Source organism: Lagopus muta, chromosome 2 (assembly GCF_023343835.1).
Source record: "Lagopus muta isolate bLagMut1 chromosome 2, bLagMut1 primary, whole genome shotgun sequence".
NCBI lineage: Eukaryota > Metazoa > Chordata > Aves > Galliformes > Phasianidae > Lagopus > Lagopus muta.
The window spans coordinates 104,976,052-105,003,592 of record NC_064434.1 but is presented as its reverse complement, the minus strand read 5'-3'; the positions used below and the strand labels follow the sequence as shown (position 1 = coordinate 105,003,592).

The window sequence follows — 27,541 nt, the reverse complement described above, 5'->3', positions numbered from 1 at the left end:
AAGGAAGTTTTGTCAGCAGGTAGGCTTGCTTGGATGGCAGGGAAGGATGACTTTATCAGCAGTGGTGCTGTGTGTAAGGCAGTATGTGCTGTTCCTCAGAAATTGTTGAAAATGTAGGGTTTTTGAAGTTCCAGCCTGGATTTTATTGAGTAGCTGACTTGCCTCACATTCAAGTCTAGAAAGGGAATGAATACTATCTTCTTGAATGACATAGCTCTTTATGTATATATCTGTTTTTTTTCTCCTCAATGGGCATTTCTTCTTCTAATTTTTGTGCATAAGGGATGAGCTCCCTTTTGAGTGAGGCAGGTTGCAAGATCAAATCTCCGATTTCTTCTTCTGTGAAGAGAGTTCCAATAAGTCATCCACTTTTGCCCAGTACGGTAGTATAGTTCTAGCCTTAATCTGTGATTTGGGATAGATGGTATATTGTGTCCTCACAGTCTTTTGCAGGCAAATGTGAGCTAATGTGCCAGCCTGAGGGGAGAAAACATGTTTGTTGATTAGCTTGAGGCCAAAATTGAGCTGCTGAATTGTAAGCCATGACAAGGGTACTGCTGTAGACCTGGTGCTTTGTTGACTGCTTGCATGGCTTCCAGGTACCTTTGAGTACATGCAGGACAAGCTGCTGTCCTCCTTCATAACACCGGGAGCTTCCTTTTAATTGGGCAGTAAGAGAGCAAAGACAGTGGTGCTTGCCTCCTTCACCATAGCTTAGTTGTGACAGACACTTATGAGGATACTGAACTGCTGTCTCAATGTGGCTTTGTTGCCTGGGGCCAACAACAATTAGTGCTTGCATGGGCTCAGCCTGCCAGCTGCTGCTCTATGGATGTGGGAGGCTTGCATCAGGGTCTGGAAGTGCATTGCTACCTTTGTGGTTCTTAAACTTCCCTGATAAGTTAGTAGTGTCACTGATACACTTTAAACTCATTGAGCTCACTGTTTGGATGCTATTAACCAACTCTCATGCATTGCTGTGTTTACTCCATGCACAATTAAACACATGAGTACACGTGTGTTAAAAAGCTAATCGCTGGAAACCAGATAAGCTTGACATCTCTTTTTCAGTTCACTAGAGCCAAACTGCTCAGTTCAGTAGAGCCAACTTGCTCACCACACAGAAACATCTCTAACAACCACTTCATGTTTGAACGAGCTGTTGTAGTGCTTCCCCCATGAAGTGGTATGTGGTTTTCCCTGGAAGCTGACATCTAGCTGATGCACCATCCTAAAATCCAGTTGGCACTGAATTTATCAACCCTGTATACAGATGTTTGCTACAATGCTTTCCCGTGCTGGAGAGAAGGCTTGGACAATCTGTTTTATTTCAAACTTTTATTCTGTACAGCTTTAAGACCACTGAAATTATGATGATGTATGGCTCCATTTCTTATGTTAATGGGAAGAGGGGAACCACACAGCAAAGCTACCAAGGCTGGCAGCTGTTTCATGCTTCCTTGTGGAAGGGAGAGTAACAAAGGGCCTTGCCCAAAGTTTCCAGCTGTTCGTGTGGACAGGGTATTGTAGAATGCACATCCTCTGAAAGGCAAGCTTGCAGCCTCATGCTGATGTAATCCATCCATAATGCAGACCTGAAGAGAGTATAGAACCATTCACCCATCTGCTTTGCTTTAAAACATTTCCCTGCCTTGTCTATCTCTGGCTTTTCTTACACGGCTTTTCTATGCAATATGGGTCTTTTGGGTAGCCTCTTGGTACAGATGGGAGTAGTTTGTAAAGGTGTATGTAAAACCATGACAAGGTGGGGTAAGTTGCCTGTCACACTTGTGCAGCAATTGAAAAAAAGTGTAGTTCAAGCTCAGCCTGTGTTGGATTAATTTGTGTGCTTGATATAGTCCTTTGTGTGAATGAGGAACTGCTTAGAAAAAGACATAATAGGATTTAGTTCTCAGATAAACATATTGTGTGTTGTATTGCTGTCCTTTTGTGGGAATACTTAATGAATCTGAACTAACTGAAAGAAAACCTCACTTAGTGCTAAGTGTTGGGAGGATGAGCCAGGGAACCACTGACTGGTGTGCCTCACTTCTGTGCCATGGAAGGTTGTGCTACAGATCCTCCTGGGAGCTGTGCTAAGGCTCATGGAAGACAGGGAGGTGATATGGGACAGCTGTGTCAGCAGGGTGAGGGAGGGGATCTGCCCCTCTGTGCTGTGAGACCTCACCTGGAGCACTGCGACCAGATGGGGAGTGCTCAGTACAAGAGAGACATGGAGCTGTCGGAGAGTGTGCAGAGGAGGGCTGCAAAAATGAGCCCAGGGATGGAACACCTCCCTGTGAGGACAGGCTGAGAGCTGGGCTGTGCAGCTGGAGAAGGGAAGGCTCTGGGAGACCTGATAATGGCCTGTCAGTATCTGAAGGGTTCTAAGAAAGAAGGGGAAGGACTATTTAGAGGGGTCTGTGTAGTAGGACAAGGGGACATGGTTTAAAACCAAAAGAGGGAAGATTTAGGTGGGATATAAGGAAGAAATTTTTTATACTAAGGCTGGTGAGGCACTTGCCCAGAGAGGCAGTGGATGCCCCATCCCTGCAGACAGGCAAAGTCAGGCTGGATGGGGCTCTGAGCACTGATGGAGCTGAGGGTGGCCCTGAGCACTGCAGGGGGCTGGGTTTAGTGACCTTTAAAGGTCCCTTCCAACTCAAATGATTCTATGTCCCTGGGAGCATGGATCAGTTATATTTAAAGAAGTAGAGGCAGATTTTTTTCTGTTCTCTTTTACTACTACCAGGTATCTAAAATTTTTAGTGTATTGCTGATAATTAAATCCAGATAGAATAAGGTGATGTTAGCCACTTTATGCCTGTAATGAATTATGCTACAATATTCAGGTGCTTTGAAGTTTGGTGTTTCCTTCCCTCCCTGCCCCCCCTTTTTAATTTATTTCAGATTAAACATGCAGAAAAAGATAAAGCTAAAAATGTTTCTTCTCTTAGTGAGTTTGTGTCACGTCCTATTTTTCAACCCCTGAAAGCAAGCCAGTATGACTGTCAGCCCTAATGGTTGTTGGTAGAGTCCCCTCAAATGCTTACAATACTTAATTCTGTACCTTGTTGTTTGGATTGAACTCCTATTGTTTCTCAGGGTAGCAAATCAGTTATTTTTTTTTTCTCCTTCCCTTCTTGGGTGGAGAAATATTTAAGCTATGTGTGACCCAGGTTTAATGTCTTAATGTAGAAGATGCTGTTTTGTACTTGCATAAGAACATGCCTGTATCCCAGTAGTAGAAATCCAGAGTGGCAGTCGCATGACATGTTTGCTGGCAGTTCTGCCGGAGTTCGGTGGTTTGCTGATAGTAACTTTGTATCTCCAACCTCCTCAGTAAGTATTACAAAAGGCACTAGTGCTCGACTAGAGAATCTGTTGCTTAGCAATGGTGTAGGAAATTTATATGGCGCAGAATGTAGAGTAAAATTTCTCTGCTTAAAAAGCTAATGAATCTGTGCATGCTTTAAGCTTATTTAAATTCCGCTTGATGCTGCGTGTGCTGTGTATGCCTACTAAAAATGGGCTTATTCCTCATGGTAAATAAAATAGATACTGCTGGAGTCCTGACACCTGGTTACACATAAAAATATGTACTTTTTTTTTCCCCCCAGCAAATTCCTGAAGTTGAGTGAAGGAATACTGTGCTGCTGGTAGTGTAAGTTTTGGATGAAGGTTATCTTGAGAGATACTGGAGTAATTTAGACATACTAGTAATAGGAATATAGTGGTGCTATCAAGACACGAATCTTGTAGTTAAGGTGATCTGCTTTGTTTGAATCACAGAATCACAGAATGGCCAGGGTTGGAAGGGACCTCAAGGATTACAAATCTCCAAACCCCTGCCACATGCAGGGCCACCAACCTCCACGTTAAATGCTAAACCAGGCTGTCTAAGGCCCCATCCAACCTGGCCTTGAACACCTCCAAGGACGGAGCATCCACAACCTCTCTGGGCAGCCTGTTCTAAGGTTTGAAGGAACCTTACAAAGAAGCATCATCTATAGTCTTGCAGCTTTGTTTTTTTAAAAAAAGGCATCGATATTGTTCTCAGAGACCATAAGCAGTGGTCTAAAAACATGTTTTTCTGTTTTTGACCTTGCATCATCAACTGCATGCTGCCCGTTGTAGAGAGAGATTGTAAAGTGGGAATTGAATTGGAGGTGGTGCAGTGTGGTTCTTGTCTCCAGCTGACCTTGGCTGACTACTTACCATCCTTCAGTCAAGCTCACGCTGCCATTCTGGAAGAAGGATTTGTGTTTCAAAGTTCTTGCTATCCCTCAGATCTAGGTACTGATCATCAGACTTGGGCAAGAACTTAATAAATATGCCATCCAACAGCGTTGTTATTCCAGTATATTGTCAGAAAGCCTTGAATCCCTCTGAAGGCTCACATTAAAAAAACAAGGCAGTGATTGAGTGAGTTTCTTTAAATATGCAAAGCACAGCTCCTCCTGGGTTTCAGCTTAAGTGGCAGCCATACCTAAGGACCCTAACTAGTGAAATCTCAAGCCAGAGAAGCAAGCATAGCAGCTGTGTGCTGACTTTCCAAGTAAACACACAAATACCCTAGGGCCTCAGCCTACTTACGTTGTGTCTTTGCTCTGGCACTGTGCATGCCACTGAGGTGAAGAGACTTTGATTTATGAATTGACAACTGTGTGTCTCTGCAGAGCAAGTTGTATAACAAATACGGATTGAGTATGTATGAACTTTCTTGTTCTCTCCGTTACTACTGCTTTCTCAAAGTTTGTTCTTGGTTATTGCATTCCACACAATGTCTTGCCCAGTTTCTCAGAAAGCTGAGGAAAAGGACCAGCCCCTCTGTTCTTTTACCTTCTTCTTCTCACAGGTTTAATGGGCTGTTTTCTCCTCTGTCTTGTTTTTGGGGGACATACAGAACTGTGTGGGGTAGAATGAGAAAAGGTAGAGATATAACATTGTGTGAACTACCCACGAGCTTTATAACATCAGAATAATAATGTTGTGAACGTGCATTGTATGGATTGCCAGGACTAGCATTTTTAATCAGTTCTTATGGTATGCTGCTCTCTGTGATGTGTAACATAACCCTCAGTGACTTCTGATTCCATCATATGGCTGAAAAGTAGAGGCGCTTATTTACAAACCTGTTCCTGGGCTGCTGATAAATTTATGTTAACACAGATCAGATGAGTTACTCCGAGGCTTTTTGTGGTATTGATTCAGAGAGGTGTGTTTGTACCACTATTGAACTCAATTAAGATGTGGTTTATTGGATGTGGGCTCCTTAGATAACTAGTGGACACCAGGTGATGTTCATTTAACTGAAGTTATTGAGTACTTCTAGAAAAACCATGAATGGGAGGCATTGTAACCTCCTGGACTGGAAGCTGGGGCAGAGTGCAGCCACTGCACATTGCTGAACTGGGGAGTGTGATTGATGCACTTGAGATAGTCAGAGGGCTGGAGCATCTTCTCTACAAGGAGAGACTGAGAGAGCTGGGATCTGCAGGGGTCAGCTCCCAGGTGAGATATTAGCAATAATTGAAAGCATATGACAGTAAGGCATAAAGAAGGCAGAAGATAACTCTGGACTTTCCAGTAGTGCATAGTAGCAGGGCAAGAAGATGTGATCACTACTTGACAGAGGAAATTCTGTCAAAAAAAAAAAAAAACACAACAAAGCACTTATTGTGAGGGTTGCACAGGAACAGAGAGAGTTTATGGGGTCTCCATCCTTGGAGGTATTTAAAACCCAACTGGATGGGATCCTGGGCAACTTATTCTGAGCAGAGGATGTTGAGCAGACAGTCTCTAGAGGTCCCATTCCACCTCACCTGTCTGTGAGCTGTGTGCCCTGCTAGCACTTGGCTATGATCATTGGCTAATCTGATGATATCTCTTTATAATTAGCTGCAGCTGAGCATATTGGCAGAGTAGTGTCAGAAAGTCCTGGTGCCTTTGACTTGCATGTTGTGCAGCGTTTTTGGCTAGGTAGATAGCGATTTGTCTGCAACAGATGTTTCTTCCTTGTGCTCAGGTTGTGATTGTGCTTAAGTCCAAGAACTGCTAGAGCAAATCTGTACTACAAATCTGAAGTACTGTAGTGCATCTGTGAACGCTTTCCCAAGATGATGAAACACGTGGAAATAATACTTGATTTAAATAAGCAATTGCCTTTCCTGTACAATCATCCACTGCTAGTAGGAGTGAAAGCAGGCACGTAATGTAACAGATCTTACAATCTGTCTTTTCAAAAGCTCTGTAAGCATATGCAGAAACAAATGGAACGGAAAGCTGTGTTAAATGTGAGGTTAGTAATTGCTGATAGGTTGTCATTTTTAATCTGTACAAGACATTTGTAAAGCAAAGCCTTGGGGGAGAGGGGAAAGCATTGAAGAAAAGAATGCAGAATATCTAGTAGGATGGTTGCTGCACCTTTTCCTTTGGTCAGACGTTCTCAAACATGCTCAACTCCTTTGATTTTGTAGCAGCCTGTGAAAAGTGGAGTAGTGTCCTAATCCAGCCTTTTGCTGGGAGTTCTCCTGGTAGGGGAAGGGTTGGCCTCTGCTTGGTTGCTGTTGGAGTTCCTGTTCCTTGTACAGGTCCTTTCCTAGCACTGGCTGCAAATCCTGTTACAGGTTGCTGGAAGAGAAGCATCACGCGGATACATGTTTCCATGAGTAGCTCTTGTAGCAGGGATGAAATAGCAGATTTTTTTTTTCCTGTGTGTGTGGAAATGAGTTATTACCTTCAGAAGCAAATTCTACAGCTGTTTGTAAGTATGAAACTTTCCCTTTTTCAGCTTTGTTGCTTGCAGTTCACTCTGCTCTTATTCATAGAATGCTTTGTGTTGGAAGGGACCTTTAAGAGCATCTAGTTCCAACCCTCTGCTATAGGCAGGGACACCTCCCACAAGAGCAGGTTGCTCTCAGCCCCATCCAGCCTGGTCTTGAATACTTGCAGGGAGGGGGCATCCACAACCTTGCTGCACAATCAGTTCCAGTGTCTCATCACCCTCACAGTAAAGAATTGCTTCCTTATTTTTATGAAATAGAGGAAAACAGTGATAAATCCAATTTGTTAAACAAAATTGATTTAAATACCTTAGGCTTTTAAGACTAGCAGCAATAAATCCTTTTCACTTTTTCCTTCTTTAATTTCTTATCATATCTGCTTTTGCTCATGCGGTGCCAAGAGCCTTCATTGCCAAAGGTATTGCTTTATATTATGGATCTTTAATAATTATTTTCACTACCATGTTTGTACTCAACTCTTTCATTAGCAAATAGTTGAAAAATTACCATATGTTTTTAATAGCTCTTCCAGCTGTGTGTTTTACTTCTTTTCATTGCAAGCTCCTCGGTATTGCTGGAGGGATTTCTCTAACTGGATGTCTGAGACTATTTTGAAAATGTAGCTACTTAAAAGTGTACTAAATGTCAAAATCCTGTTTTCCTAAACTGAAGAGAAGGGATTAGATTGGTCACGCTATCAGCACAGGTATTAATCAACACGCATTACCTGTGATATCCTTCTGAACTTGAACTGAAGTACTAATTACTTATTTAAGATGAAAGACAGGAGGGAATACTTAGGGGAAGAAAAGATCCAGGAAAAAATGCTGGGTTTAAAAGATAAAAGGTGGAGAAGGGAGAAAAGAAAAGGATGATGTTCATGCCCTTGATGGGGGCTCCCTCTAGTGAGCTGTTTTGGAAGTTCTTTTTCCTCTTCTGAATTAGTTCTCACACTTTCTTTCAGTGCACGTTCAGTAGGTCTGGTATGTTGTTTTTAGTTGGAACAAGAGCAAGCTGCAGCTGAGTGCTGGAACCTGATGCAAACGAGGAGGAATTGCAAGTAAAGTAGGGGGACAGGACTGCCTGTTTGCTTTGGTATGCTGGTACACTTCAGACTTCAGGAAAGGTGTGAATAGGAAGAGCTCAGAGACGTTGTGAGCATGGTTAAAGATCCAAAGGATGTGAAAGGTTGAAAAAGCTTAAGGAAGTGGTGTTGGGTAGCCAGAAGGTTAGAGGATGCTGGGGTGGATCTAAGAGGAAATGCTGGTGGGACATATATTGCTTAGAATTTGTGAAGATTTTCCAATGTCGTATGTTCTTGAGGCTGAGGAGGGTGCAAGAGTGGAGCCTGGAGTGTTTGTGCTCTCTCTGCTGCTGTGTGCCTTTAAAAATAACCGAAACAAGTGATTTTTAGGAAAGCTGTGACAGGACCAACTCTACCTTTCATGTTTGTAAGTGCGCAGGTTTAGAATCATATCATAGAATCACAAGGCTGGAAACGACCTGTAAGATCATCTAGTCCAACCGTCTCCTCATCACCACTGCCACCACAAGCACTGAACCACATCACGCAGCACATCGTTTAGTGAGGTCGCTCCTCATGATCATTCACTTTGTTTTTCAATTGTACTTATGGTAAGCCTATTGGCACTACTGAGGTTTTAAAAAAAAAAACACAAAAAACAATCAAACAAAAAAACATAAACACAAAAAGCCAGAAACTCAGAAACAAACAATCCCCCTAAAAACAGTGTATTTGTTTTTGCATTACTTCTGTATATGATATTGTAGAGGGAACTGTTAAGTCCTGGTTTGAACTGCTGATTGCACACCTGGTGAAGGGCTGTGGCTGCCCAGGGAGCACAGACAAATTGTTTGCAGCTGTGCTCCCCAGCTGACCAGAAGGGGAGGACTCAGAGTGGAGCCTCCCTGGGCACATATAAAAGCCAGCCGCTGAAGGGGGAGCAGCTCTTGGACCTAGGCTGCTTCTTGAGAAGGAGTGCTGCACAGCCAGAGGGCCCCTTCACCACCTGGGTGAGTTCAATTCTTCTTTCTGTGTATGACTATCGGTCTACCTGCAAATACTTTGCCTGGTGCTGCCAAGAACCTGTCAGAAGCAGCTTTGCTTCTTTGTGGGCAGAATGGATATTTTTCATTATTTTGCTATATTTCCCTAGCGGTTTTTTTTCTGTAAAAATCACCCTGGGCAAGGGGTTGAGACATGAATGTCCAATCTTCTGGTTTGCCTGGGCCACAATGAGTAAAAAGGGAATTATCTTGTGCCACGTATATATAGGCTGCTCCCAACATAATGCCTCCCACTTCCATTGAATAAATGGTGATATGAACACCATCCTAATGCTGTTTGATAAGAGCGCAATTGCAGCTGCAAAACATTATTTTTTTCAGCAGTCACCACCATGCATTTTTGTCAGGGATGAACAAGAGCCATGCTGTGCTTGCAAATACATGCATCAGCAGTGGTGATGTACTGTTGCTATTGCTGAAATGCACCACTTACCCCTCACTGTGCTCATGTCCGCTGTTTGATCTCCATCAATGTTCAGCAAGTGTCAGTGGATGTCATTTTTTTCTTTGTGGAGGAATTCAGTTACACTCCTTTGCTTCATCCACACCTCCATATACCATTGGTACCACTGTACCATTGACTGCCCCTCTGCTGTCATCTGTCACACAACAGCAAAATGTAATGGGATATTGGTGGGAATATTCAGCCCCCTACTGCCCTCCCACCAACATCCACCTCTGTTATTGTGGGGCAACATCAGAAAATAGGAGGCATTACTTTCAGTGTAGTCCTCATAAAAATGTATAATATAGCTACTGTATTAAGTAACAAAACTTACTTTAATAATTTTTTTGTTACAACATAAAAATGAGACATCGACAAAAGGATAAAACCAGTGGGATATGCGACCCTGTTTTTGTGATAGTAACTCACCAGTCCGATTCGATGGCAGTGGTTACAATGCTCAGGTGTTCAACTGAGCTTTTTGATGTCGCTTTACTCCGAGTGCTTCATCCTTGGCAGTAATTGTTCATGGATATGCATACTGCCAAAAAGCAGTGACATGAATAAGGTGTGACTGTGAAGTGAGGGGTGTATGTCTTTGCTAAGAGAGGTCTTAGAAAAGTCTGATCCTGAGGCTTGATTAGATTTTTGAGTTGAATGGTTGAATGTCTGATTGCAACCTGATGCCATGTGTGGCATGCAGGCTGTGAGTTGGACATGCCTGTGTTAAGGCTTGCATTTGAGCCAGGAGTGCAGAGAAGTTTAAAAATTATACAGGTCAGGAGAAAGAGGCAAGTAGACCAAGTTGATGCTTGAAGTTTTAGCCTTGTTTGTTGATTGGGGTTTGTTTGTTTTGCTTGTGTATGTGCAGATTGTTGGCACGTGTGCAGAGCGGCTTCATACCTTGTCTCGCTTCCAAAATATGTGAATATTCCATTTATCCCCCCTGCTTAATAACATGCTGTGTATCAATTAGTTCTTTGAATTCATCTCAGCCTGAAAGTTGCAAATGGCATTGCAAGCTGCTGGAGGGGGAGTGCTTGTTGGTGCCTTCAGCCAAAGGTCTTGGTCTAATGAGGGTTTATTCCAGAGGCAGGGATGGCATAAAGTGGTCAGTAGGGATGGCTCTGGGGTTGTATCATCAGAAATCAGATATCTGGACTTCATGTGAGCACACCTTGTAAGATTTACTTGAGTTTAAAAAAAAAAACAAACACATGTAGTGTTTTCTAAAGCATTTATACTTTCTATTACGGGGGGAAATTCTTTACAGAGAGAGTGTTGAGGTGCTGGAACAGCTGTCCAGAGAGGTTGTGGATGCCCCATCCCTGGAGGTGTTCAAGGCCAGGTTGGATGGGGCCCTGGGCGGCCTGGTGTGGTATTAAAAGGGGAGGTTGGTGGCCCTGCGTGTGGCAGGGGGGTTGGAGATTCGGGATCCTTGAGGTCCCTTCCAACCCTGGCCATTCTGCGTGATCTTCATTTTTAACCTGAAGGACTATTTTGCAGTGCAGAGATTTGGTTTTGCTTCATGCCGAGAGTTAGGAGTGAAGGTGTGATCACAGTCAGTCCAAATCCTCTTTTTCTCAGATTCATGAGCTGTGGCTGTCTGGCTGTTTGTTGGCTTGTTTGTGAGGTTTTTTTTTTTTCTGTTCTCATGTCTGTGAGATTGGACAGCTGCAAATGTGAACAGGTGAGTTCTATTACTCTTCTTTGATTTTACATTGCATTTTGTTGATGAGCAGTCTTCCAAGTGTAGGTACAGCAGGTGTGCCTCAGAACAGCTCAGAATAAGGATGAAGTGAGAACTAACCTCACAATGAAGGTCTCACTGGGAGTCCATAATGATAAAGGCCCAAGTAAAGCAGAAGCTTTATTATGTTAAAATACAGTCTTCACACTCTGTTCACTCCTTTTGTCCTGAGAGCTCATGCTCACTGTTGTGGATCAAATGGAACAGATTTCTGATCTTGGTGTCTGTGGTACATCTGTCTAAGTGGTGGACTTTATAATAGTCTTGATCTGGTTTGTTTTTTAGGACTGGAATCTTTCTGAATGTTCCTGGCTTTCCAACTGTTCTGCCTTCAGGGTGTACTCTGGACAAAGTTGTTGAGGCAGACTTGAAAGTTTGGCAGGGGGGCTGTCTTCTCTCCAGATGCTTCCTAGGGATGATTTGTGGGTTATGGACACAGCTGCTGTCTGCTCTGTCTTTCAGTCAGGTATCATGAGCATCTCTAAAGGGTGAGGCTGATGCAAATTCCTGGTCTGTACCTTGTGCTGAAGACTGGTGTTACATAGCAACCACTTTGGAGAATTAATTTCTTGAGGGTATATGTACAGTTCTTTCTTTAGAGCAAGAAACACTTTTGCTACAAGTGCAAGGGTCTGTTGCTGCTTGGATTTCTATGAGTGCATGAGTTTTGCATGCGCTGCATGTCTCTGTGAAACAAGCAGTGCCCTGCGTCTGCTGGCTTGTCCTTGCTGAGGTACAGTGCAATAGCTGCAACAGATGAGTTTCTTGGGCATATTTGAGTTATTTGAGGACAGTGCATCATTCTTAATGACAAATTTGAGATTCAGTGTTACCTTGCAGAGCAGACAAAAATGCGTATAGGTAAGGAAAAGATGGGAGACAAAAGTGAGAAGTGAGTTCTATAATCACCGGGAATGACCTCACTGTCTTTGCCAAGATGACTACTTTGATTAGAGGAGAAGAAAACATCCCCAATAAGATACCAGTTTGACTTTGTTAGGGAAAGCTGTCTGCCAATCCCAGAGATCTGACAGATGGCAATGTGACTATTTGTATTGTGTTGGGGTTACTCTTTTAATCAGAGGTGTATTAGTAGACTTGTCAAGTGCGCTTGACTGCGAATGAGACTTGGCTCTCTGAGACTCCCGTCAGTGTTAAGAATCTTTCTGCAACAACCAGCATGAAATAATGAAAACTAAAATTCTCTCTATTACCAGATTCTTTTTTTAATGGAAAGAAGTAAGGGTAATCTGTCACAGATGCACGAGGCAGCATGTGTATTTCCTGCTGGGCTGTATTATAAATGGCCAAAAGCTGATGGGCAGGTAAGGGACTTGCTGAAGAGGTTGTAGATCATCCAGGTGTAGTGTGTTGGATTTTTTTTTGCTCATGAGGTTGTAAATTTACTCATGCTTTTCTATTGGGAAGAAGTCAGCATTTGTGAAGAGCAAGAACTAAAGGTGAGTGTGATGGCAGTGCAGCACAGATCAGGAGGTAGTGATTGTGTTGTGTGGCATCTTAAAGGAGTAATGGGACCTTGCTGGTGAATTGGCAAAGGAAGGGATATCTGTGCTCTGCTTCTGACCTAGAAAGCAGTAGTGATGAGAATTAGCTTTTATATCCTGTGGCACTTGTTCTCTTTGTGCCTTTTGATGGTGTTTGGTTTTTGTGGATTCTGCATGATATTGGCACACACAACCCTGTCATCCAAAATGTGCTTGCTAATAAACTTGAAGTAGTTTGGTTTGGAGAATTCTAGAAATTAGACATTATCTTGTTGCAGTCTTTTGGCACGTGGTGGGCTATGGTGCTGTGTTTGGCAGTGTTCCAGTGGGACGTTTACTAGGGAAGGATAGGGAAAAAAACTGTCCTGCGTGGCAACATAATGTGGTTAACAGGAGAGCAGGTAATAGATCATGCTCTGTAAATGAGTCAGAGGTTGATTTTTTTTATTTTACTATAACTCAACAGCTAGCTGCAATGCTTACCTTATGTGGAAAAGATGATGAACAGTATAATATTTGTTTGGTTAGGATAATAAGATCCTTAATAGGATACAAATACTTCATACCCCCTAAACAGAAATACTGCTTGTTCTGGTGAAGGCAGAGCCAACAGGAATTTAGGAGCCGAATAAGGGAATTAAATTATTGAACATACACACGTGTAGTGGAAAGGTAGTCCTGTACTCATGTAAGTCGTGGAGGCAGTGTATGTTTTGCTGGAGGTGGCGTGGATTTTGTGCTTAGCTGATCCAAGCTAGAAGTATGCAAGACTGGTTATTTTGAGTGGCTGAGATAAATGATGATTTTGGATACAAGTTGTTTGTGCTGAGGTTAAATCAACATCTAAAATAAATGCAACTTCTATTTATGGCTGCTTATAATGCGGATGATTTTGAGCAGATATTGTCTGATTTGTGGAAGTTGATTAAAATGAAGGTTAATCAGAAAACTGGACGGCCAGACTGAATTGCTTTCAGCATCTCACTGTATTTTTCCTTGAGTTTATTTTTCTCAAAAGTGAATATTTGTTTTGAGAGTTGAAAGCTGTTTTGCACTTAGATGTCAATTCAGGAGTTCCAGTTCTGTAATTCTGTTTCTGGCCAATATATGAACTCAGATCTCTTTGTTACAGTGCACAGAAGTAATTTTCAAAAATGAACAAAGTTAAGCAATCTTTCCTTTTCTCACCTTAAAATTTTAAGGAGTTTCTTACAATTCAAGGCTAGGTTATACTTACTGGCTAGTATGTATATGTGGAAGTATTGGGGTAAGTGGACTACCTTATGGATGGATTATAAGGCTGGTGAAGCAAGTTCTGATGCGAAAAGTACGAGTGTACCAGAATAAGAGAGCTGTTATTACAGCATTTGGCAAGGAAGCATTTGAAAGCTAATGTATGTGGAGACTTCAACCTCTGCCTAGCGGAGCAATTGAAGGTGTCGAAGCTCTGAGTTTAAATTACTGGTTGTCTCTGTTTAGGTTTTTCTTCTCCCTGTTGCCTACTGCCAGGACGCCTTCTGAATTCTGGCTGTGCTGGCAAGCTGCGTGTTCATGTGCTTTCAGACAGATCCTGAATAATTCTGGGTCACAGAACTTACAGCTTCAAGTGGGAGGATGGTCTTAACTGATTCTTGTTTTCTGTCGTTTTGTACCCTTGTGACTACCAAGGAAACTCACTGGATGGAGGTATCTCTGAAAACTGTGTGTGTGTATGCTGTTCTCCAGCCCAGCAGCGTTTGGGTGGAGGCTGTGCTGCACCCAAGATCAACAGGAAGATGCCTTGGGCTGTTGCTGCCCTCGCGAGGCTAAAGCAGGATGTGTCCACTGCTCCGTGGCAGACCTGTAACCAGGGCTAATGGTGCCTGCTCTAAGTGCCTCAGTGTTACTGCCATGCTGATGACCTGCTGTATCCTGTATTTTGTAGGTGAGAATGCTAAAGAAGATGTGCAGGGGAAGAGAAGTCTGAGTGAGAAAGTGTCTCTGTACAGAGGTGACATCACGCTGCTCGAGGTTGATGCCATCGTTAATGCAGGTAGGTGGCTGAATGTTGTCACTGCTTGACAGCCTTTATTGCAAGGATATCCATGTGACAAACCAACTCTGCAACCTTACCTAAAATTGCAATGGCCTGTGGAAACCTGCTGGAAACTCAGCATGCTTTGTTCCTGATTTCTCTGTATTCCCTCTGTTCATCTTGTGTGCTTTTACTGTGACAGCGGTTTATTGTGGAACTTGAGCACCACGGTCACTAAGAAAAAAAATAATGATCTTGTGTCTATTTTTTTTCTTAGCTTCAGTAGCTGAGAGTTCACTCTTGATATTGACAGAACGTTGCACTTCAATACTGAGTTACTGCAGTACATTCCAGTCTGGTTTTTAAATTGAGCCATTTGAGGACTAGATAATGTGGAAATCTTTTAACAGTAAGGTGATAGCAAAAGTGACATACTGTTTTTCATGGTTTGAATGTCTGCTTTCTTGTAGAGAGATTATATCTTTTAAATTTTTGTCATTATTTGTAGAGCTCTAAATGTTTTAAGACCTTTTCTGCTTCAGTGACTGAAGTGAAGAAATGTGTGTAGCATTTTGCAACAGAAAAGGAAAAAAAAAAAAAGAGAAAAAAAACATGCAATTGATTTCATCTATTATAATTATCTAATATGGCTACTTGAGAAACACTATGGGAAGGTTTTTCCCCCTGCTCCAACCCTCTACATCTTGGCTTCATTCCCCACCCCCTAAAGGGCATGGTTTGTGTGTCTTTTGTCAGTTTTTCCTTAGTATCTGGTTATGTTGTCATTACTTGTTGGGAATAACAATCCATTTGCAACAACTAATAGCTGGTGTTATTCATTTACTGGAAGGAAGCCTACTGCACTTTTCCTCTGTAGCAGAGTAAAGCACAGAGATCCCCAAGGTTGTGCTGGGCAGATTGATGTGCTTTCTCACAACAGTAAAAAGGTATATGGAGATGCTGGAGCTCGTGTCTGTAGAGTGTGAGCCCATGCAGCATGGACTGCCTGTGCACTTGGACTGTTTGGTGCTTCTTCCTCTCTGCTTAGCACAGTTCTCTTTATTCATGGAGCTCCCTTGAATCACAGGTTGGCACTGACTTCAGATTAGTTTTGGAATTGAAATGGTTTGCATTTCTTGACTGAGAGGGTTTTTTTTTTTTGTGCTTTCTGTTTGGAATGTCAAAAATCCTGCCGTTCAGAAATCGTATGTGATCAGAGTAAGGATCTGTTTTTTGGCTTCTACAGAACAACTGAGATGCAGAGTGACTGAGAGATACCTGGAAAAGGGAGATGATACGACATTTAGCTAAAACCATTCTCAGTTATGTACTGCCATGAATATGTTGTTATTGCTGAATAGTTCCTTAAAATGTCCTTGTCAGTGATTGTATTGCAGGCAGGTATTAGTTTAACTTAATGTTTTGCCTTGAGCATCCTGTTAATTTCCTTTCTCCCTTTTTTTTTTTTTTTTGAAGTCTTCTGTGCAGATGTGTATAAAAACCTTAATTTTAGTCTTACCTTCTTTATGAGTGTATTACACTGCCCATTACATGGAACTTGATCTTGGCTCTGAACAAGCTATTTCCTTCTATCTCTGCTTGGCTGCTGCCTCTGTATCTGAAGCATGGGCAGTGGGGTATTAGGAAGGTCTCACAGCTTAAGTAGGCCCAATGTAGCAGTGGTAATGATAAGTGACATTTTCTGAGGCTAGTGGAAAACTAAAAATGTAGAACTTACTCTGCTCACTTTTAGGTTTCTTCTGAGTTGGGGTCTCTGTGTAGAGATTAGCTAATCCAAAATAAAGAAATAAGCAGCAAAAGTATCCCTAAGACTTGAAGATAAACTGGGGGTTACTTGTAGTATCAGCTAAGGAGTATTTTCTGGGCTCCCCTGTCAAAACAGACAGGGATCTCCTAGAAGGAGTGCAGCTGAGGGCCACAAAGATGATAAAGGGCCTGGAACATCTCCCTTGTGAGGAAGGGCTGAGAGACCTGGGGCTGTGCAGTGTGGGGAAATGAAGACCAAGGGGGAATCTGATGAATGTTCGGCAATATCTAAAGGGAGACGGGAGGGAAATGGATGAGGCCAGGCTCTTCTGAGTGGTGTGTAGCAAATAGGACAAGGAGGAATGACTTAAAACTTGAACATAAGAAGTTCCATACAAGCATGCAGAACTTCTTTACGGTAAGGGTGGCAGAGCACTGGAGCAGGCTGCCCAGAGAGGTGGTGGAGTCTCCATCTGTGGAGATACTCAAGGCCCATCTGGACGCCTACCTGTGTGACCTGTTGTAGGGAACTGCCTTAGCAGGGAGTTGGACTTGATGGTTTCTGTCCCTGAGATTCTGTTGTTTGTTTTTTTTAATGAATATTTGGGGAGGTAATGGTACTTTTGCTATTTATACTATAATGATGTGGTAGATGCTTAATTTAAGTAGAAACAGGAGCTGCATTTTGAAAGTGGGTGTTTTTATATGTGACCGTGTAGTCATGTATATTAACTAGCAGTTCATCACTGCTGGCCTCACATATAAATTCACTTGTTGCCTGTTAAATCTTACTGTCAAGTTGTAAGATAAGATGTATATTAATGTGCTTGTGAATTAGATTTACTAGGAGCAAGATCAAGAGAAAAATATTATAGAGCAATGGGGGAGGAAAGGATTATTCTTTTTTATTTGATTGGAAAGGGGCATGACTTGCAGAACACTACAGAAGTGTTAATTCTTAGCTTTGAAAAATGTCCTTAGATAGAGGTACAAAAATATGGTACTGAGAAGAAAAATCTTTCATTTCCAGGAAAGAACAACATCCTTTCTCTATTCAAGCTGATTTCTGTTAATAAGTCTGTAGTATTATTTGTATGTTAGCCACTAGCCCACTGCCTACAGTTAGAGCAATGAGGTCACTCCATTCGGTGCCTGAGCACTGGAGTCTCCCCTAACTCTCCCAAATCTGGTGGAAAAGCTGTTGCCTCTTAGAGGGAATGTTGTTTCCCATTGTGAAAAAAGAAATGGTACACAAAAATCTTACTCTGATAAAAGCAAGAGGAGTTAGTAAAACAAAACAAAACAAAAAACAACAAACTGAACAACTTATATCCCTTTTCTGGTAGGAAAGCAGACCAGGAAGCAACTTACATCTGAGGCTTTCGGAAAATTTAGGGTTTGAAACACTTGTCCTGCTGTTCATCCTTGTCCTGGCACTGGAGATATGTTGAACTGGGAAATTCTCATTGTCCTACTAAATCTCAACTCTTCCTATAGGAAGATGCCTTTCTTCCCTTGAGCTTTTGCCTTCAGAACCATGTTTAAATATTTTACTCTAGCGCTAATTTATTTCTTAATTTTCTTTACCAGATTTTCTTCTGAACTCTTGACCTTAAGGTATAATTTGATCATTTAATTTTAAGGCATCACTTTTCTCTCCTGTCTCAAATTACACGTCAAGGTAGAAGTAACACACATAGAAGGTGTGAACTGAATGTGTTACTGCTGAGCTATGCTTAAGCCAGTGTGTAGTTACATCAGTGGCTGAACCATGCCATCCCACATAACAGCTCGTTAATGTGCAATCAGTTGCTGCAGTTGCCTTGAACTTGGTGCTTAATGAACAGGTGGGGAAAAAAAGGAAGGTTTCAAATCTGGAACAGATCTGACACCAGGCAATTTCACTGATTGCTAATCCGTTTCATTTGCCAACTTCATTTATCAAGCAAAATTTTCATCTTGCAGCTTCTGAAGTAGAAATTACTTGAGCAGTGGCCTGTCTGAATGTTGTGAGGGTGTTTGAATCTGATGCTGGCCCTATGGGAGCATCACATGTACGCTCATTCCCTGCACCTATATGTTACTGTTAGGATTTTTGCATGGAATATTTGTATTTATCAGCACTAATTTTTCAGCTGAGCTAAACAAATAAATATTTACAACAGAAGCTTCTTAGTGAGTCTGATTCTAGCAGCATGGTTTTAAAGCACATTTTGTTTTATCTACAATATTCTGATAGGAGAACTGAAAACTTGAATTGAAAGCACAAAGTCAGCTGGCATCTGCCTATGTGTCTTGCACTTCTGTTATTTCCTCAAGGGAATAGAACCAGTAATGCTTACAAAATGTTAATTTTCATTTCTACCATGAGCAAGCTGAGGTGTTAATCAAAGGTTTCTCAGGTTAAATTAGTTGGTGCAATTATACTTATGTATATAATCCCAGATTAATTTGTATGTATTTCCCATTTATTCAACAGAAAAGTCAACATTCATCATTGCTGGAATTGGTTATTCTCAATAATCCTGATATCTGTGAATAAGTTAATCACTGCTTTCTGTGACAAATATGCTGAATTTGTCAGGTGAGCAGGACATGGTAAACTTCTCATCTGCTTTCGTTTCATCTGATATTGCTGTAGTTCTTCCCTTTACTATTGTACTTAGTTAGAAAACTAAAAATGTGTCCGAAGTAACAGTGATCAAGGGAATGTAACCAAAGAGAAGTACATCTAGATGTGCAATTTCATTGAGTTGGATTACTGTAGCTGCTCTCTTGGTCAAACAGCTTTTGCTCTCAGGATGTGACAGAAGCTTAATGCTGGGGAGACCGACTCAGAAATGACTGCAACAGGTAGGGTCACTGGGCTGCTTGAGGTTGAAGGGAATGAGTTGCATACAGTTAAAAAAAAAAAAAAGTGTAGTTTTCTCTAGGAAATTACTGTTGTAATAGTTGAGTGCTGGCTGATTTGCTGTATCAGTGTTTTGATAGTGATGCTCACACGGCAGAAAATGTAAAGAAAGCAGGCACTTGAATATCTTGCCTTCATGTACCTCGGTGTTGTATCCTGGCTGTCACCAAAAGTCCACTGAAACTTCGTTTTCAGAAAGGAGAGCTTCGATGTGGAGTATGCATTTGGTTGGTTGATTTTTGTATTGGCTTTGTATGTCAGGTGTGCTACTCACCTGATCACTTTGAAAACCTGACTGCATGGCAGTGCATTTAAATCAGAAATGAGTGATGCTAAGAAAATTCTCATCTTGTATGTGCTGTGCATCCTACAAGCTTGCTTCCAACAGCATTGCTTAACTAGCAGAGATGAGCTGTGCATGCAGCTGTTCCTGAAGCATGGCCCGAACATCCTCTGCCTGCACTGTGCCTGGGCGCTGGTGGTACCAGGGGATGGAGAGAAGAAGTGAAGCCTGTGGGGGAAGAACTGCCTGCAGCCTGCCACATGGCCAGGCACTGCAAATGGGCAGGTGCTTCATGCTAACAGGCAGTGGGATGCCAGGGCTCTGCCATAAAAAAAAAGGCAGTAGAGAAGGGATGTACTTTCCATTGGGCAAAGGCAGTTGACTAAAAGTCTCCCTACACCGACAGACTGTGCAATGAGGCAGGAGCTTCTGTCAAAGCAGCCTGAGGTTGAAAGCAATGTTGTTTGGCTTTCCAGGGAGCGGGATGAGGTATGGGTGCTGAATATTGGGATGCCCTGGCACAGAGTCACGCAGAGGGTGGTGTGAACTGGAACAGGCTGCCCAAGGAGGCTGTGGATGCCCCATCGCTGGAAGCATTCAAGGCCAGGCTGGATGTGGCTCTGGGCAGCCTGGGCTGCTGGTTGTCAGCTCAGCACACAGCAGGGGGTTGAAAGTGGACGAGCACTGTGGGTCCTTTTCAACCCAGGCTATTCTATAATTCTATGAAAGCATCTCCTCTGATTGGGTTCAGTGTAGCTTGAGAGCTTTCTGATAATCTAACATAAAGCAGGCAAAGTCAGAGCATTTTGGGGGCCTGATCTAACCTGGTGGCCTATAGTAAATGTATTTAGTTAACAACTTAGTCTTGATGTAGATAGTGCTTTCAGGGCACTATCCATGTGTTTAAATAAAATCACCACACTAGTTTCAGTATTTGTGCTTTGACTGTCCATTGAGTCCATTCAGTTTCATTATCTCTATAGTTCACGAGGAAAGGATCATCTGTATAAATGCTGGTATTTTTGTGCATTAGATAAACGGAACAAATAGTGCTTTATGAATACAGAGAAAATGCTTCTGGTAACATCTTTTTGATACTTTCTGGGACAGAGAAAGTGGCTGGAAGTTGAAGGTGTTAGAGGCATCATTTGTGACCTGCCAGGTTTAGGGCTAAGGCTTGGCACTGCAATACAACAGTCTTTGTGCTTTCATTTGATCTCCTTCTCAGGTTTGTGTCTGGCCACTCAGATTGGGCACATGCTGTTATCTAAAGGCAGGGGCTGTGTGTAGTGGAGAGGGATCTGCTGGAGATGCAGGCTGCCAGCTGTGATTGTTACAGGTAATAGTGGCAGGATGCCATGTGCCAGGTCTTCTGTCTGTCCCACCTTTAGGTTCTCTGTCTTGTGACACTGCTGCTTTTTATTCTTCGTGTTTTGGGGTAATGATAACTTGAAAGCCTTGTTTCAGCTTGGAGATCTGCCTTCCTGTGTTCTGGGATTAGAATGTGGATTTTAGAACCACTGACCACTGTGTTTATTGATCTTTCATGCCGTGGTTACTCTGTATGTCCTTTCTGAAGGAAAAACTAATGACATACAGCAGAACACTGGTGAAGTTGGATTTCTTTAAGTCTGTCTGTCTTGCAAATAGGATGTGCTAGGAGTGCCATGAGTGCTTTCTGACAGCAGGTGGCAATAGCTCTACTGTTATTGGGAAGCCTCTTGCTTCTATACCTTAAGTTTTTTGGACATCAAATCAGTAACGACTTAAGCAGAAGAAACAAAATGCATGTATTTTAAAACTGCTTGTTGGATGGGCTATTGGTTTGCACTTATTAAATGTCTGCTCCATTACATGTATTTAATGGGTGTTTGGAAGAGAATGTGAGACAGATGTGGTTTGGAACAGCCTTAAGCGTCTCTTTTACTTCACAGAGAAACATGTTTAGGAAGGACTTTGCTTTCAACCTGTACTGTCCTGCATCTGACAGTGGGGCTGTCATCCCCAGTGGTGTGTTGGATGTGTAAGGAGCTAGCTGAGATCTTATTGCATCACTGTGCTTTGTTTCGTAATATTAAATCCACTTTTAATCAGGACTTGGGATTATCTGAAGGATTTTTTTTTTAAGCTGATAGTTGCCACAGCATGTTCTGAGTTAAGGTATGCATGCAGAGTGGTGTTTTTTCAACTGTTTGCATTGAAATAAATAAGCAAGATTCCTGTAACTGAAAGCTGATAGGACACAGAAGTCTCCTCAGCAGTGCCTACAAAATCTTGTCTGTTGGTTGGCTGGCTGGTGGACTGAGATTGTGCACGTTGTGCTAGTATGGTGTCTCCATCCTTCTGACCACGTGCGCCTGTTTCCTCTTTATTTACCCTCTGTAACTATAAACGCATTGAGATGGACTGGGCTGTGGATTTGCACGGATTGTACACTGGCTGACATCACGTTGAGCTAAGTAATGCTGTAGCGTTAGCATGGGAATTAGTATTTCTATGCAAATCTTAATCCCATTAAACATATGCTCTTAAATTGAATAAGGGAAAACGTGCTCTGATCAGAGCAACTGAACTTCAGGTTTATCTCGTCTCAGTGGTACGCACTGAGAACAGGATAGCTGCTTGCTACAAGTTGTAGCGAGTGCTGATACTGAAAAATGCAGTTGTGTTAGGGACCCTGCCAGGCTCCTCTTCTTTCCCCTTTGCCAGCAGGCACTGCTCTGGCTTAATTTTTGCAACTGCCAAGTAGAAGATGGATGCCTTGTCTTCCACCCTTTAATTTCTAGTTGCTTATTTGTCTACTGTTTTGCTATTTGCTGTAGATTTGGGGAAGCTTTTGGGGACTATTAGTCACTTTAAGCATAGCTTTGATCACTTGTTACGTATGTAATTACAGGCTACAAGATGCAGGCTAGGCCTGATTTTGGCCTATGGCTGTTGGTAATGCTTTCCTGACAGGAGGAGGGGGTTTCTATATGACACTGCAAAAGTAGAAGCTGCTTTTCTTTGACATTCTAGCTCTCTCTCACACCAAGATTACTGTTAAGGGTATGGCCTGGCTTTTAAAACTGGACTCCAGCCTCCTTCACGTGACTCACTGTCACAATCACTGCAGATGGTAACTGCAGGTAAATGCATCTGTCAGAGCACAGTGGAGGTTTGCAAAAGTGCTATTTGCATGTTAGCTCAAGTGTGGTGGTGGTGAGTGTTTGCAACATATGCAATAAGATCTCAGACACCTGTGCATTTATATGCTGTTGTTCAGAGTTGTGAAATACGTTGGGTTGTATGCAGGGATTATTTTAATTATAGTACTGAAAATGCAGTGGATTCCTTTGTTTCCTCCAGAACAGCACTGTGATAGCAGTACATCTCCCAGTCTTGTAAAGTTTATGCTTTGAGGTGACAAGAATGTTCAGACATGATTTTAATATCTCCTGACTGCACTGTGGCTTGCACAACGTGCTGAAGGGGCTGGTAGAGGAGTATGCTGTGCACTATTGGTCACTGGGTGCCTTTTCCACAGTGTGGCCTGGTGGCTGCAGAGGAGCAAGTAAGGCCTGGCTCCCTCTCCCACTCTCTGGGGTGCCTCTAGGGCAGGAGTCTCATAAGGAAGGAATTACTCAGCTCTTGTAAGAGCTACATTGTAAATGGCTCTTGTTCTGTAGTGGTTTCAGTGGTGACGCCTCAAAGCCCGGGTCTCCTATTGCCTGTTGTGTCTGAGCAGTTGAAGTTTGTGAAAACCATTGATTCAGATGACTTCTTTGGTACTGCTTCTTCTCCCTTCTGTCACTTGCGTGCCTATGCTGCAGTAACTTCAATCCAGTGTACAATATGAATCTCTTAAATATGCCTCCATAGCACCTTTCATGCTCTACAGTTGGATCCTATGTAGTAATAAACGGGAGCAGTTCTCATCTGGTGTACCTAGTTGCAGGCTGTTTCAAAAAGATGGTTGTCAGCTGCATTGGGTTTGTATTTAGAACTTTTTGCATTTCAAATCTGCTTTTAAGGACATAAGAAATGCTTTAAAATTTAAAGTGTGAAGCATATTGCTTTTTCAAGAGAGCTATACTCTTGTCACGTGAAATAACTTTTATTTCAGAAAGATGTGCTATTGCTTTCAACTGCCTCACATCAGCTCGTAGAGGAACGTAAGTCTTCCCAATGGCTTAATATGTTAGATGATAATAACTGGCAATCCATTTCCTTTATGTTGCTAAGGATTTGTGGCATATAGCCCATCTTAGAGAAACTGCTTTTCATCCTGTTGGTTTCAGCTCTCTTTGTAGTGGCTGTGTTAAGCAGTATGGTCCGTATCTCTGCTTGACTGATTCTGAACTTCCGCAAATCCACGTACTGATATTAGTCTTTCTGAACTTAAAATTGTTTTATATGGAGTTCGTGAATAGTCAGTCAGTGAAAAGTGGTGAATTTTTACTTACTGAATTCTCCAAAATATATTAGATGTAGTAGCAGAATCCAGAATTCATGCACAACATATTTCTTAGGTTCCGTGAGGGTTTTCAATTTAGTTTGGATATTAACTTCAAAGTAAAGCAACTAAGTCTGCGCTGGGGCTGGGCTGAGCTGGAACAGATACTGCAGTTACTTTTTAGTCCTTTGGCAGATCACTCAGCACTAAGAGGTGTTTGCTGCTAGATGACAAAGCTCAGGCTTTTAGAGAGCGGGGTGATCAGCATGAAGGCTATTGGGGCACAACTGAAGTGTTGTCTTGCGCCTCATTTCTAGCAAAGGTGAATCTGCTGTGGAGGCCCAGACTTGTTGTATCAGCAGGGCTTAGAGCCCAGAGCTTTAGGTCAGTGGTTGTCAGCTTCAGACTAGTCCCAACACCAGCAAGAGGTTAAATAAAAAAAATATATATATACACAAAAAAACCTAACCACCCACCCAAACAAAACAAACCCCAACTCCAAATTGAATTCACTGATACCATAAAGGGATGTTTTCAGGTGGGGTCATTTCTCTATATTCCCATCAGAGCATAAGGTTTTGATTTCTGTCTTTCCCAGTTCTTGTGGGTTTTAGTTAGATCTGGCTTCTCCTCTTTCTTTCCTCGTGTTGGCATCATCTGACTCAAACCAGGCTCTTTGCCAGGGAGCAGAGCTTAGCATGTAGCTTTGCAGCATCTCTGCCACCTTCCACTCCCCTCCCCTGGCGCTAGCACTTAGTAGAGCAGCTTGTGTTGATTGCAGCCTCTTCTTTATTTATTTATTTAAACTGCTTCTGCCCTTATCCTTCTTGGGAAAAGGGTAGATGACGGGAAGTGTATGCTGTGCTGCCTTTCTTTCCCCTCTTAGAAGGGCCGCTGTGAGCTGTTATCAGGCATAGCCTCATAATTGCAAATAAGTATCTCAAATCGCAACCTTCAACCTTGGTTTCAGCAGCAGTGGGCACCAGCAGTCAGTGAAACTGTAGTGATGCATTTATAACAATTTTTTTTTGTTATTAACTTGAGCCAGTGTTAATCATCCAGGAAAGCTGGATTTTATTCTTCTTGTTGGCCCCTTCAGAAATCGAAGGCTGCTTGGCTTTGCCTGCGGGTGAGACAGAAATGGCTGGCTGCTCCGCGTCCTTGCTACAGACTCTGTGCCTCAGGATCCTCCCCGAGCACCACTGGAGTCACTTCAGATTTTGTAATTCCCTGCTGACAATTAAGTCGATTTGCTGGTGCAGGCATGATGGAGCTAAGCTAGGACATGTGCCTTTTCTAGCCAGGACATGGAGTAAAAGTTGGCTCTTCTGCTTCAATGGCATCAAAAGCTGAAGCATATCGTTACCTGTTCCTGAGGAAAGGGTAGAGGTAGTACTGAGGGACATGGTTTAGTGGGCAATACTGGTGGTAGGTGGATGGTTGGACTGGATGATCTTAGAGGTCTTTTCCAACCTTAACGCTTTTGTGATTCTGTCTGCTGGGTTTATCTCCGCTGGACTGCTTAGTCTCAGATTAATATTACTTTAAGTACAGAAGGGATCACGGCAGGGAGGAGTAGAGCTTGGTGTGGTAGTTGGCAAAGCATCAGCCTTCAGCAAGAGAGGATCCAGCCTGGAGCTCGAGCCCAGAGCCTGTGCCTGGGAGAGGGGATGGATGTGTCCTCAAGACCTTGAGCCTCAGGAGATGCTTGGGACCTGTGGAGTACTAGATCTTTCACTCTTGTCCAGCATGGTCTCTGGGTCAAGAATTAATTCTGGAAATACCCCAGCCGTGTGCAGTGTGCAGCTTTCCTAGTGCTGGAAATACTGCTGTGACTTAATGGCTTCTGTTCAAGTTATTGTGCATGGTTTTGCTAAATATATAACTTAGTTAATATGTTTCTGTTCTAGCTTGGGTATAATTTCTCTCCAGTCCTTGCCTGAATACTGTTATCAGTTTGGAGTTATTCTGATGAAACGAAGGATGATTTAGCTGTAAAAAGCAGTATTTCTTCTGGCTGCTTGTAGAGAAATCAGCTTATGAATTGGGTTATGATTTTTGCTTGGGGTTATTGTGCTTTACAGACATGGGATCTGATTTTTTTTTTTTAATTTTTTTTTTTTTAGTAAAAGATTCTATTCTCAGTGCCAGTGCTGTGGTATCTAACATAGGTTTGCACTCATTGTTTTTCTGTTAATTTTTTTATTTAGCTACTTTTTTTTTTGCTATTTTTCCAAGAATAGCAAAATAAATATTCTGCACCATCAGCAAGTTACTTGGTGTTGTACAAATGCCAAAGATAAAATCCTGTATAATTAGCCAGACTGGAAAGTTTTAGGTTGTGATCATCAATTCAATTCACTTGCAAATATATCTCTTATGTGTATAATGAATCTCCAAATTAGATTAGAAAGAAAATATGCATATAAAATAGATGTAAGGTTCAGTTTTTCCTTTGGAAACTTTGCTGTGAGGGACTGATATGTTAATGGCGGTAGGTTTTTCATCCATAGGTATCTAAACTATGTAATCTTAACAATCAGAAGTCCAAATCTGGTACTTCTGAAGCACTTTTCTTCTCCTTTGTCCAAAATCCTTGCTTTTCAGAATGCATGGGGGAGTCTTTTCAGTACTAATGCATTATTCTTCTGAAATTTAATATCTGCACTGTGTTTAATATGCCTGCATCATATCAGATAGTGCTTGCAAACTATAAAAATGCAGGTTTTAAATAAAGGAGTTGTGCAGATTGAATAGATTTGAGTTCAAGCCTTAAAGCTGGAAAAGCTATGAGAGTCCTTAAATTCTAATGTAGGCTTATTCACACTTTTGTAGAATTACTTTATATATAATTTAAGGATATACAGCCCTTTTTCTCCAGAGTTGCATTTCTCATGGAAGTATTCTTCCAGCATTTAATAATAAGGCACTAATTTTTATTCTTTTTAAGGGCTGCTCTGTAATCACTGTAGTTCATTATTTCAGCTTCAAAGTGTAGCCTGTGCAGAAGCAATGAGGTGTATCCACATCGAGAAATTAAGCAATAATCGTGTAGTTTGGTGTTTCAACAGGCTTTGTTCATTACTAAGTACAATGATCCATTGTAACTACATGCACTAGTCACGATGTTCCTAAGAGTCTGAAATTCATATTTTCAGTATATTCCTGGCTGGAGTAGTACTGCCAAAAGTGACAAATGTGCTTAAATGTGTCTTGCTGTAATGGCAACTGTTCTGCAAAGTCATTACGGGGAGAATATGGGAAATGATGGGATACTTCCATGTGTGCATGCGTGGCTTTGGAGTTACCGATAGCTCGTGCTTGCACTGTGAGAGAGAATAAGTATAGATGCATTAGAATGATTGGAAAAGCTTCTTTAAATAACACAATTGAAAAACTAGGAGTGAGAAGAGGAGAAATGAAAACACAGCGAACTCAAAGGAAGAGAAAGAAAGGAGAAATTGGGGGGGGGGTGAAGGAGGAAGTGAGTGCTTAAATGCAGGTGAGCATACGCAGAAGTTGCTGGATGAGCTTCAGTAACTCAAACCCAAACCACCA

General features: G+C 42.1%; 1 protein-coding gene across 5 annotated transcripts in view; it reads left to right on the top strand.

The window, feature by feature from the left end:
* MACROD2 (mono-ADP ribosylhydrolase 2) overlaps window positions 1–27,541 on the top strand; it is an 834,860-nt gene that overhangs the window by 10,636 nt on the left and 796,683 nt on the right. For all 5 annotated transcript variants that reach the window (XM_048935508.1, XM_048935507.1, XM_048935504.1 and 2 more), the window contains exon 3: window positions 14,498–14,605. In XM_048935508.1, coding sequence (XP_048791465.1) covers window positions 14,498–14,605 — 108 coding nt within the window. The remainder of the gene's footprint in view (window positions 1–14,497; window positions 14,606–27,541) is intronic.